The sequence below is a fragment of the Heteronotia binoei genome, chromosome 2 (assembly GCF_032191835.1).
Source record: "Heteronotia binoei isolate CCM8104 ecotype False Entrance Well chromosome 2, APGP_CSIRO_Hbin_v1, whole genome shotgun sequence".
Classification (NCBI taxonomy): Eukaryota; Metazoa; Chordata; class Lepidosauria; order Squamata; family Gekkonidae; genus Heteronotia; species Heteronotia binoei.
The window spans coordinates 8,714,619-8,726,830 of record NC_083224.1 but is presented as its reverse complement, the minus strand read 5'-3'; the positions used below and the strand labels follow the sequence as shown (position 1 = coordinate 8,726,830).

Genomic DNA, 12,212 nt, shown 5'->3' with positions numbered 1-12,212 from the left:
GCCGTGGATCAGCCTTGGAGGCTAAGCAGCCGGTTCCCCGTGACCCAGAAGCAGAGGCTTTTGCAGGCGGGCACAGATGAAAAGCTCAGTGCTGGATTTCCAGGAAGAAAAGGGGTTGAATATCTCTGGGGCTTTCACTTCCTGAGAGCCGGTTTGGTGTAGTGGTGAAGTGCACAGACTCTTATCTGGGAGAACCGCGTTTGATCCCCCACTCCTCCACTCGCAGCTGCTGGAATGGCCTTGGGTCAGCCAGAGCTCTTGTAGGTGTTGTCCTTGGAAGGGCAGCTTCTGGGAGAGCTCTATCAGCCCCACCCACCTCACAGGGTGTCTGTTGTTGGGGAAAAGGGAAAGGAGTTTGTAGGCCGCTCTGAGACTCTGTCCTTGAAAGGGCAGCTTCTGGGAGAACTCTCTCAGCCCCACCTACCTCATGGGGTGTCTGTTGTGGGGGAGGAAGGGAAAGGAGTTTGTAGGCCGCTCTGAGACTCTGTCCTTAAAAGGGCAGCTTCTGGGAGAGCTCTCTCAGCCCCACCCGCCTCACAGGGTGTCTGTTGTGGGGGAGGAAAGGAAAGGAGATTGTAGGCCGCTCTGAGACTCTGTCCTTGAAAGGGCAGCTTCTGGGAGAGCTCTATCAGCCCCACCTGTGACCTGCCTCACAGGGTGTCTGTTGTGGGGGAGGAAGGGAAAGGAGTTTGTAGGCCGCTCTGAGACTCTGTCCTTGAAAGGGCAGCTTCTGGGTGAACTCTCTCAGCCCCACCTACCTCACGGGGTGTCTGTTGTGGGGGAGGAAGGGAAAAGAGTTTGTAGGCCGCTCTGAGACTCTGTCCTTGAAAGGGCAGCTTCTGGGAGAGCTCTATCAGCCCCACCTGTGACCTGCCTCACAGGGTGTCTGTTGTGGGGGAGGAAAGGAAAGGAGATTGTAGGTAGCTCTGAGACTCTGTCCTTGAAAAGGCAGCTTCTGGGAGAGCTCTCTCAGCCCCACCCACCTCACAGGGTGTCTGTTGTGGGGGAGGAAGGGAAAGGAGATTGTAGGCCGCTCTGAGACTCTGTCCTTAAAAGGGCAGCTTCTGTCAGAGCTCTCTCCGCCCCACCTATCTCACCTACCAAGGCTCTAGCAGTCTGTTGTGGGGGAGGAAGGAGGTAAAGGAGATTGCGAGCCACTTTGAGACTCTGAGATTCAGAGTACAGGGTGGGCTATTAATCCAATATCTTCTTCTTCTTCTTCTTCTGTTGCCACATCTCCAGAAGAAGAACAGGAGGAGGAGGAGGAGAAAGTGGAGAAGAAGGAGAAGGCTCCACCTTTCACCTCTGGTCCCCTAAGTGATCACCTGGGGGCAGAGCAGCTGGTGGGGACTAGGAGGGTGGGGACTAGGAGATGCAAGTTCCAGGCAGTTTTTGGGGTCTATTGGTTTAAATCCCTTGCAAATGTATCCAATGAGCCAGCTACTTGGTGCCTTAAAAAATTAGCTTTTTAAAAGCTGAGAAGCTGCTTTGGCCAGGTGTGTTCCCGACGGCACAAGCGCCCGCCAGTCAGTGCTTTTTGCCGCCAATTTCTACCAGAAACTAGCAGGACTCGTTCCTGTTGACTTTCAGCCTGCAGAGATGATAGTAGGTTGGCTCAAAGTGGGATGGATGCAGTTCCAGTGATTACACCTGGCTGTACTCAGCCTTCGCATACTGGAGAACCCAGCAAAGGATGTCTCTTGTCCTTTTCAGATGGAAGAAGAAACAAAATCAAACCTCAAAGTGACAAAGTCCCCATAATGGTGCCATGACTGAGGCCTTTCACCAGCCAACACTTCCATGGTTGCGGCCAATCCCACTCTTGAAATGGCTCCAAATTTCTGTGATGGCCTTTGGAGTGATTTTGGACCATGAGATCCAGGCCCCCCACCCCCCCCGGGGTGGCCCTCTGAATTGGGGCCTGCTGTCTTTCCTTTTTGCCAGTTTGGTGTAGTGGTTCAGTGCGTGGACTCTTATCTGGGAGAACCGGGTTTGATTCCCCTCTCCTCCACTTGCAGCCGCTGGAATGGCCTTGGGTCAACCAGAGCTCCTGTAGGAGTTGCCTTGAAAAGGAAGCTGCTGTGAGAGCCCCCTCAGCCTCGCCCACCTCACAGGGTGTCTGTTGTGCAGGGGGAGAAGATATAGGAGATTGTAAGCCGCTCTGAGTCTCTGATTCAGAGAGAAGGGTGGGGTATAAATCTACCATCTTTTTAAGAGCCAGTTGGGTGTAGTGGTTAAGTGCACGGACTTTTATCTGGGACAACCGGGTTTGATTTCCCACTCCTCCACTTGCACCTGCTGGAATGGCCTTGGGCCAGCCATAGCTCTTGCAGGAGTTGTCCTTGAAAAGGTAGCTTCTGTCAGAGTTCTTTCAGCCCCACCTACCTCACAGGGTGTCTGTTGTGGGGGAGAAGATATAGGAGATTGTAAGCCGCTCTGAGTCTCTGATTCAGAGAGAAGGGTGGGGTATAAATCTACCATCTTCTTAAGAGTCAGTTTTGTTTAGTAGTGAAGTGCACGGCCGTTTATCTGGGAGAACCGGGTTTGATTCCCCACTCCTCCACTTGCAGCTGCTGGAATGGCCTTGGGTCAGCCAGAGCTCTCGTAGAGTTGTCCTTGAAAGGGCAGCTTTTGTCAGAGCTCTCTCAGCCCCACCTGCCTCACAGGGTGTCTGTTGTGGGGGAGGAAGGTAAAGAAGATTGTGAGCCACTTTGAGACTCTGAGATTCAGAGTATAGGGCGGGATATAAATCCAATATCATCATCTTATTCTTCGGGGAGTGGCCACCATCCTGTTCCGAGATTCTTGACATCACGGGTCGACTTTCTCCCCCCGCCTTTTAGGGAGAGTTCTTCGCCCTGGGACAGCCCCGTGTCAACTTCTTCACCCCCTCGCCCTTCGTCTTGCCCAAGCAGCCGGGTTCCATGTTCCTTCTCGGGATCTCGGAATTCTTTGCCAATTCCGCTGCCTCGGTGTACTTCATCGCAGGGGTGCTTCAGAGGAACTACACAGACGAGATGGTAAGGCGGTTAGGCCGGGCTTCAGCTTGCGGGGGGGGGGCTCCTCCTCCTGCACCCCCCCCCCTTTCAGGAGGCCAGCCCCCTCCCTCCAAGGAAGCTCCACTCTCCCCCACCCTCTGGCATCGTCATTCCATCTTTGGCCCGTTTGGTGTCGTGGTTAAATGGATGGACTCTTATCCGGGAGAATTGGGTTTGATTCCCCGCTCCTCCACTTGCAGCTGCTGATGTGACCTTGAGTCACTCACAAGTTCTCTCAGGGCTGTTCTTCTCAGGAGCAGTTTCTGTCAGAGCTCTCTCAGCCCCACCTACCTCACAGGTTGTCTGTTGTGGGGAGGGGAAGGGAAAGGAGATTGCAAGCTGCTCTGAGACTCCTTCAGGTAGTAAAGAGCAGGGTTTAAATCCATTCTCCTCCTTCCTCCTCCCCTCCTCCTCCTCCTTATTCCTCCTACTTCTTCTCATTCTCCTCCTCCTTCCCTCCTTCCTCCTCTCCTTCCCCTTCCTTCTGCTCCTCTGTCTCCTTCGTCTTCCCCTTCTCCTTCTTCTCCTTCCTCCTCCTCTTCTCCTTCTCCTCCTTCTCTTCCTCTTCTCCTCCTCCCTTTCTCCTTCTTCCCCCTCCTCCTCCTCCTTCTTGTTCCTCCTCCTTCCTCCTCCCTTTCTCATTCTTCTCGTTCTCCTCCTCCAAGTTCAATTCAAGAAATATCTGGGGACTTTGGGGGTGGAGCCAGGAGACATTGGGGTGGAGCCAGGAGACATTGGGGTGGAGCCAGGAGACATCGGGGTGGAGCCAGGAGCAAGGGTGTGACAAGCATCATAGAACTCCAAAGGGAGTTCTGGCCATCACATTTAAAGGGACCGCACACCTTTTAAATGTCTTCCCTCTAGGGTTGCCAAGTCCAATTAAAGGAATATCTGAGGACTTTGGGGGTGGAACCAGGATAAGTTGGGGGTGGAGCCAGGTGCTAGGTTGTGACAAGCATAATTGAGCTCCAAAGGGAGTTCTGGCCATCACGTTTAAAGGGACAGCGCACCTTTAAAATGCTTTCCCTTCATTTGGAAAGAATGAAGGATAGGGGCACCTTCTTTGGGGGCTCATAGAATTGGACCCCCTGATCCAATCCTTTTGAAACTTGGAGGGTGTTTTGAAGAGAGGCACTGGATGTTAGGCTGCAAATTTGGTGCCTCTCATTCAAAAAACAAACCCCCCAAACCCCAGGTACCCACGGATCATTATAACCTATGGGAATTGGTCTCCATAGGAAATAATGGAGTGCCCAGAAGACATTTCCCTCTCCTCCCCCCGCTTTCTGATGACCCTTAAGCTGGGGGAGGGCCTCCCAACTGGGGGATCCCCTGCCCCCACCTGGAGACTGAAGATACACAATAGGCTACACAGAGGAATGAAGTTGCAACCAAATAAAACAAACCATTTTGTGAAACAAACCACGCTGTGCATTTCAGCAACCTCATTATTTTTCATACCGCATGTGCATATTTATGCACATATATACAACAGTGATACAAATAGTCCAAATCATAAATAAGCCCAAATCATAAGTCCAAAAAAGAGCTCCAAAAAGAGCGGGTGGAGACTTTTTCTGTTTCCTTTCGCATTCCCTCAACGATCTCTCCTTCCCATCCAATCTTTTAACTGTGGTTTTTATGTTTTGTATGTGCTTTCTATTCTACTTCTTAACGGCTTTAATGGGGTGCCTTTGAGGGGTTGATCCTAACGGTTTCACAATGTGAGGACGTTATGTTTTAAATCGGTAGCCCTCTCGATGGCCCTCAGAAAGGCAGGATGCAAATTTTTGTAAACAAAGAAAATAAATTAGTTTCAGAAAGAGAGAATTTCTCAGCAGTGTGGGCTGCTCTGTCCCCTGAACAAGTACGGTTGCCAAGTCCAATTCAAGAAATATCTGGGGATTTTGGGGGTGGTTCCAGGAGACATTAGGGGTGGAGCCAGGAGCAGGGGTGTGACAAGAATCATTGAACTCCAAAGGGAGTTCTGGCCATCACATTGAAAGGGACCGCAGACCTGTTAAATGCCTTCCTTCCATAGGAAATAATGAAGGATAGAGGCACCTTCTTTGAGGACTCATAGAATTGGACCCCCTGTTCCAATCTTTTTGAAACGTGGGGGATATGTTGGGGAGTGGCACTGGATACTATACCAAAAATCTGGTGCCTCTGTCTCAAAAAACAGCCTCCCAAGAGCCCCAGATACCTGCAGATCAATTCTCCATTATTTCCTATGGGAATAAGTCTGCATAGGGAATAACAGAGTTCCCAGCAGACATTTCCCTCCCCTCCCCCCGCTTACTGATGACCCTGAAGCGAAGAAGGGCCTTCAAACCAGGGAATCCCCTGCCCCCACCTGGGGATTGGCAACCCTATGAACAAGCAAGAGGAAAACCTTCGTTTCTACCTTCACCTGGCTTTAGGCTTGCCAATCCCCAGGTCCCAGCGGGGGTTCTTCCATTTTCCCAGGCTCCTTCCCGCCCCCAGTCAGCTGGCCAGTGGGGGGAAGCCCCGCCTCCAGAGGACCATGTGCCTTTCCACCTCCGGAGGCTTCAGCCTCCGATTGAAAGACTTCCTTTTGGGATGGTGTGTCTGTGTTATTTGGAAGAAGTTGGCAGCAATTCGTGAGTAGAGAGGCCAATCCCTCGCTTCAGAGTCGCCAGAAACAGGGTGGCGGGGGGGAAACGTCTGCTGAGCACTTCGTTATTCCCTGTTAATGGGGTATAATGGGTATTGATCTGGAGGTTTCAGTAGCTCTGGGGGGACTGTTTTTTGACGTAGAGGCATCAAATTTTCAGTATAGCATCTAGTACCTCTCCCCAAAGTACCCCTCAAGTTTCAAAACGATTGGACTACAGGGTCCAATTCTATGAGCTGCAAAAGATGGTGCCCCTATCCTTCATTCTTTCCTATGGAAGGAAGGCATTTTAAAAGGTGCGCCGTCCCTTTAAATGTGATGGTCAGAACTCCCTTGGAGTTCAATTATGCTTGTCACACCCTTGTTCCTGGCTCCGCCCCCAAAGTCTCCTGGCTCCACCCCCCAAAGTCCCCAGATATTTCTTGAATTGGACTTGGCAACCCTACCTGGCTTCCAAGAGGATTAGAGATTTATATAAGCTCTCTGCTGGCTGGCCGTGGAGCACCCCAGACCTCTTTCCGCTTTAGGAGGAGCTGATCCATTCACCGGTGTTTCCGTTTCAGATCCCCCGAGGCTTCCCTTTCCACTTGAACACAGACAGTGTGGGAATGCTGATTCCAGAGGTGAGTTGAGAGCTGTGACGGGGAAAGAAGTACCTGGGGAAATACCTCTCCCCCCCCCCCCTTTAATATTCCTCTGAGGCCTGAAGTGGCAAAACCGGGTGGTTTTTTTTCCTCTCTCTTTCAGAATCACAAGTGGGTCACGTTTTAACATTCAAGTCCAGTAGCACCTTAGAGATGAATACGATTCACCGCCAGAGGATGTAGCGATGGCGCCAGGATTAAACGGCTTTAAAAGGGGATTAGATAGGTTCATGGAAGATAAGTCTATCAATAGCTACTGGCTGCCTTGAGACTGAGGGGAACAGTCACATTCAGGGGCGCTGATCCTCTGAATCCCAGAACCAGGAGGCAGAATCAGGGGAACGCCTCAGCCTCTCTGCCCCATTGTTGGGCCTCCGGAGAATGTGGTTGGCCGCTGGGTGAGACAGGAGGCTGGACGAGATGGGCCCTCCCTGGTCTGATCCAGCAGGGCTCTTCTGAGGTTCTTCTCAGGGGAAGGCCTCGGCCTCTCTGCCCTGTTATTGGCCATCCAGAGGAACTGGTTGGCCACTGTGTGAGACAGGATGCTGGACTAGATGAACTATTCATCTGATCCAGCAGAGCTCTTCAGATGTTCTTAAGATTTTCCAGGGTATAAGCTTTCGAGAGTCAAAGCCCGCTTTGTTAGAATCATTTGATGAAGGATGTTTGACAAAGAGAACTGTGATTATGATTAGAAGAACAGAAGAGCAGCCATGTTGGATCAGGCCAGTGGCCCCTCCAGTCTAACACTCTGTGTCACACAGTGGCCAAAAAAACCCCAGGTGCCATCAGGAGGTCCACCAGTGGGGTCAGAGCACTAGAAGCCCTCCCACTGTTGCCCCCCCCCCCCCCAAGCACCAAGAATACAGAGCATTGCTGCCCCAAACATAAGGACACAATAGAAGCCATGTTGGATCAGGCCAGTGGCCCCTCCAGTCTAACACTCTGTGTCACATAAGAACATAAGAGAAGCCATGTTGGATCAGGCCAGTGGCCCCTCCAGTCTAACACTCTGTGTCACACAGTGGCCAAAAAAACCCCAGGTGCCATCAGGAGGTCCACCAGTAGGGCCAAGACACTAGAAGCCCCTCCACTGTGCCCCCCCCAAGCACCAAGAATACAGAGCATCACTTCCTCAGACATAAGTACATAAGAGAAGCCCTGTTGGATCAGGCCAATAGCCCATCCAGTCTAGCACTCTGTGTCACACAGTGGCCAAAAAAACCCCAAGTGCCATCTAGAGGTCCACCAGTAGGGCTAGAAGCCCTCCCACTGTGCCACTCTCAAGCACCAGAATACAGAGCATCACTGCCCCAGACAGAGAGTTCCAATGATACACTGTGGCTAATAGCCACTGATGGACCTCTGCTCCATATGTTGATCCAATCCCCTCTGGAAGCTGGCTATGCCTGAAAGCTTACACCCTGTGAAATCATGTTGGTCTCTAAGGTGCTCCTGGATTCGAATCGTGCTCCTCTGCTTTGGGCCGACCCGTCTTTCCACCTGAAACTTTTAAAAATCAGTATTTCAAGACAAGGTGCTTTGGAGCCAATTTGCACTGCTGCAGCTTTCTCAGCTCCGCGGCTTCCCAGCGGTTTCGCTGACACTGCTGCTCTAATTGGATTACGAAACGCACCAGCTCCGGAGGCTTTCAGATGTTGCAGAATACAAAGTCAGATATTCGGCGTGCCGCTGGAGCCGTTCCTGCAGTCTGACTCTTGTTTCTTGTTTGCCTCAAAGCTGGGGACGGAAGTCTTAAATTTAGATGATAAGGAAAGGTGCCCTGTGCAAGCACCAGTCGGTTCCGACTCTGGGGTGACGTCGCTTTCACAACGTTTTCACGGCAGACTTTTTACGGGGTGGTTTGCCACTGCCTTCCCCAGTCATCTACACTTCCCTCCAGCAAGCTGGGTCCTCATTTGACCGATCTCGGAAGGATGGAAGGCTGAGTCAATCTCGAGCCGGCTACCTGAAAACCCAGCTTCCGCCGGGGATCGAACTCAGGTCGTGAGCAGAGCTTAGGACTGCAGTACTGCAGCTTTACCACTCTGCACCACAAGGCTCTTAGACAGACGATAGATGGATGGATGGATGGATGGATGGATAGATGGATAGATAGATGGATAGATAGATAGATAGATAGATAGATAGATAGATAGATAGATAGATAGATAGATAGATAGATAGATAGATAGATAGATAGTCCCCTGTGCAAGCACCACTCGTTTTCGACTCATTTGACTGACCTCGGAAGGATAAAAGGCTGAGTCAACCTGAGCTGGCTACCTGAAACCAGCTTCCGCCGGGATCGAACTCAGGTCGTGAGCAGAGAGTTCAGGCTGCAGTACTGCAGCTTTACCACTCTGCGCCACGGGGCTCCTGATTAAAAGGACTCGAGTTCAAATCCTCACTCAGTCATGAATTTCACTGGGTGACACAGAGTGAGTCTTCTTTTCAGCCTACCTTTGGATGAGAGCAAAACGTGACAATATCACACACACACACAGAAAATTGCAGTAGAATATTCCTTTCTCTGCATCATGCATACCCTGCCTTTGCTCCAGTGAGGTCCCAAGATGGCTGACATTTCTCCCCCCTCCCCCATTTTCCCCTCACAACAACCCTGTGTGGGAGGTTAGGCTGAGAGGGTGTGAGTGATCGAGAGTCGCTCAGTGAGCTTCCATGGCAGTGTGGGGATTCAAACCTGGTCCCCCAGATCCTAGCTCAACAGTCTTAACTGCTAAAGCCAGTTTGCAGAGCCAGTTTGGTGTAGTGGTTAAGTGCATGGGCTCTTATCTGGGAGAACCGGGTTTGATTCCCCACTCCTCCACTTGCAGCTCGCCCTTGGGTCAGCCATAGCTGTCTCAGGAGTTGTCCTTGAAAGGGCAGCTTCTGTCAGAGTTCTCTCAGCCCCACCTACCTCACAGGGTGTCTTTTGTGGGGGAGGGAAGATAAAGGAGATTGTGAGCCACTCTGAGACTCCTGAGATTCAGAGTGAAGGATGGGGTATAAATTCAATATCATCTTCTTGAGAGCCAGTTTGGTGTAGTGGTTAAGGGTGTGGACTCTGATCTGGGAGAGCCGAATTTGATTCCCCACTCCTCCACTTGCAACTGCTGGAATGGCCTTGGGTCAGCCACAGCTCTGGCAGAGTTGTCCTTGAAAGGGCAGCTTCTGGGATAGCTCTCTCAGCACTGCCCACCTTACCGGGTGTCCGTTGTGGGGGGAGGGAAGGTAAAGGAGATTGTGACAGCTCGGAGACTCCGAGATTCAGAGTGAAGGGCGGGGTATAAATCCAGTCTCTTCTGCTTAGGTGCAAGGTCTCTTATCTGGGAGAACCGGGTTTGATTCCCCACTCCTCCACTTGCAGCTGCTGGAATGGCCTTGGGTCAGCCCTTGAAAGGGCAGCTTCTGTCAGAGCTCTCTCAGCCCCACCAGGGTGTCTGTTGTGGGGGAGGAAGGGAAAGGAGATTGTGAGCCACTCTGAGACTTTGAGATTCAGACTACAGGGCAGGATATAAATCCAATGTCTTCTTCTTCTTAAACCACCCTGGCAGTCAGCATGAAATGCGGTATGGTTCCAGGGGGTGATTGCCCCATCCCCTTAACAAGTCAAAACCCCACTCCATCTCAGCACCTCTTTTCCTCTATGCCCCCCCCAACAGCTGGAGGAGAAGTTCCCAGATAGGCCCCTGCAGGTACTCTTGGGGGCTCGGAAGCCGCCTGTCCTGAGCTTCCATCCCGACGGCGTCCACGTCACAGCCTTTGGATCGATCGATGTTGGCGTCCTCCTGCCCAATGGGAGCGTGGCCTCGGCATTCCTGCTGCACATCGTAAGCTGGGGGCGTGCTGTGGGGAAACGGATCTTGCCTTCTCTGCTGGGACTGGGCGGGGGGGGGTGCGGCTTGAATATGGACCTTTCTCAAAGGTGGAAGGTAGATAGGGTTGCCAAGTCCAATGCAATCTGGGGACTTTGGGGGTGGAGCCAGGAGACATTGGGGCGGAGCCAGGAGCAAGGGTGTGACAAGCATCATTGAACTCCGAGGGAGTTCTGGCCATCACATTTAAAGGGACCGCACGCCTTTTTAAATGTCTTCCTTCCGTAGGAAATAATGAAGGATAGAGGTACCTTCTTTTGGGGCTCACAGAATTGGACCCCCTGGTCCAATCGTTTTAAAACTTGGGGGGTACTTTGGGGAGAGGCACTAGATACTGTACTGAAAATTTGGTGCCTCTACCTTAAAAAACAGCTCCCTCAGAGCTCCCGAAACCTCCAGACCAATTCCCCATTATACCCTATGAGAATCGATCTCCACGTAGGGAATAATGAAGTGCTCAGCAGACGTTCCCCCCCCCCCCCACGTTTCTGGGGACTCTGAAGCGAGGGATTGGCCTCTCTGCTCATGAGTTGCTGCCAACTTCTTCACAGCAACACAGACACACCATCCCAAGAGGAAGCCTTTCAATCGGAGACTGGAGCCTCTGGAGGTGCAAAGGCACATGGTCCTCTGGGGGCGTGAAGGAGTCTGGGAAAGTGGAAGAACCCCCGCTGGGACCTGGGGATTGGCAAGCCTAAAGGTAGAGGTCCCTAAATTTTGCCCCGGGGTACCGTGGCACCCACTGCCACCTTCCCTGATGCCCACCAAGTGTTCAGATTTTCACTGTGTGATAGAAGGGACGCAGTAGGAGTCCTTTTGTGGCAGCCTCCGCCTCCTGTGGTAGCCATTTTATGGCAGCCATTTTGTGGCTGCACAAGCCACGGTGCGTCAGCCTTCCAAAGGTACCCACAGGCTCAGTTTGGTGTAATGGTGAAGTGTGCGGACTCTTATCTGGGAGAACTGGATTTGATCTCCCACTCCTCCACTCGCAGCTGCTGGAATGGCCTTGGGTCAGCCATAGCTATTGCAGGAGTTGTCCTTGAAAGGGCAGCTTCTGGGAGAGCTCTCTCAGCCCCACCCACCTCACATGGTGTGTGTTATGGGAGAGAAAGATAAAGATTGTAAGCTGCTCTGAGCCTCTGTCCTTGAAAGGGCAGCTTCTGGGAGAGCTCTCTCAGCCCCACCCACCTCACAGGGTGTCTGTTGTTGGAGAGGAAGATAAAGGAGATTGTGAGCCACTCTGAGACTCTGTCCTTGAAAGGGCAGCTTCTGGGAGCGCTTTCTCAGTCCCACCCATCTCACAGGGCGTTTGTTGTCGGGGAGGAAGGTAAAGGCGATTGTGACTGCTCCGAAACTCTGCGATTCGGAGTGGAGGGCAGGATACAAATCCAATATCTTCTCCTTCTTCTTCTCAAAATGTTTGGGAACCCCTGGTGGAAGAGTAGGGATGGGACGGGCCACACGTAGTGCTGTTCCTGGCGGAAGGGGGTGCGGAAGGGGGCTTCCGAAACGACCTGTTTTGGGATGGTGCGAACACTCATCAAGACTTGTATACCCCTTCTGATGTTCAAAGCGGTTCACACAAGCCATCCCAGTAACCCTCACCAACAGGCCTGTAGTGTCATTTCCCGCACTGCAGGAAGGTGGGGTTGGAAAGACAGCGTCTTACCGAAGGCCACAGACTGAATTTATGGCAGAGGAGATGTGGCAAATGGAGATTTCTTCCCCTCAAACACCAGTGTAAGCACAGTCAAAAGGCAGGGAAACTGAGGCAGGAGGGGCAGGAGATGGTCTTCCGCAGTCTCTACACAGACCCTCAGTAGGTCCTACTTTTGGGGGAAGATCCATCCGGCTCTCCTTTGGTCAACAGGACGGCAACTTCACGGGGCAGTTCCTCCTCGAATCAGTCAACTCCGGGAACTCCATCGGCAAGCTTTTGGGAGCGGTTCACCTGAAAGGGTGAGTCTTTGGGTCGTCAACCTCCAGGCAGAGCCTGGAGATTTCCCGCAATTAC

At 52.1% G+C, this 12,212-nt stretch overlaps 1 protein-coding gene across 1 annotated transcript in view; it reads left to right on the top strand.

Annotated features, from left to right (window-relative positions):
• The window catches only part of LOC132590670 (bactericidal permeability-increasing protein-like), a 35,347-nt gene extending 23,186 nt beyond the window's left edge, over positions 1 to 12,161 (top strand). Inside the window, exons 8-11 of the mRNA XM_060263639.1 lie at positions 2,844 to 3,020; positions 6,240 to 6,299; positions 9,986 to 10,153; positions 12,069 to 12,161. Coding sequence (XP_060119622.1) covers positions 2,844 to 3,020; positions 6,240 to 6,299; positions 9,986 to 10,153; positions 12,069 to 12,161 — 498 coding nt within the window. The remainder of the gene's footprint in view (positions 1 to 2,843; positions 3,021 to 6,239; positions 6,300 to 9,985; positions 10,154 to 12,068) is intronic.
• Positions 12,162 to 12,212: the final 51 nt, after the last annotated feature.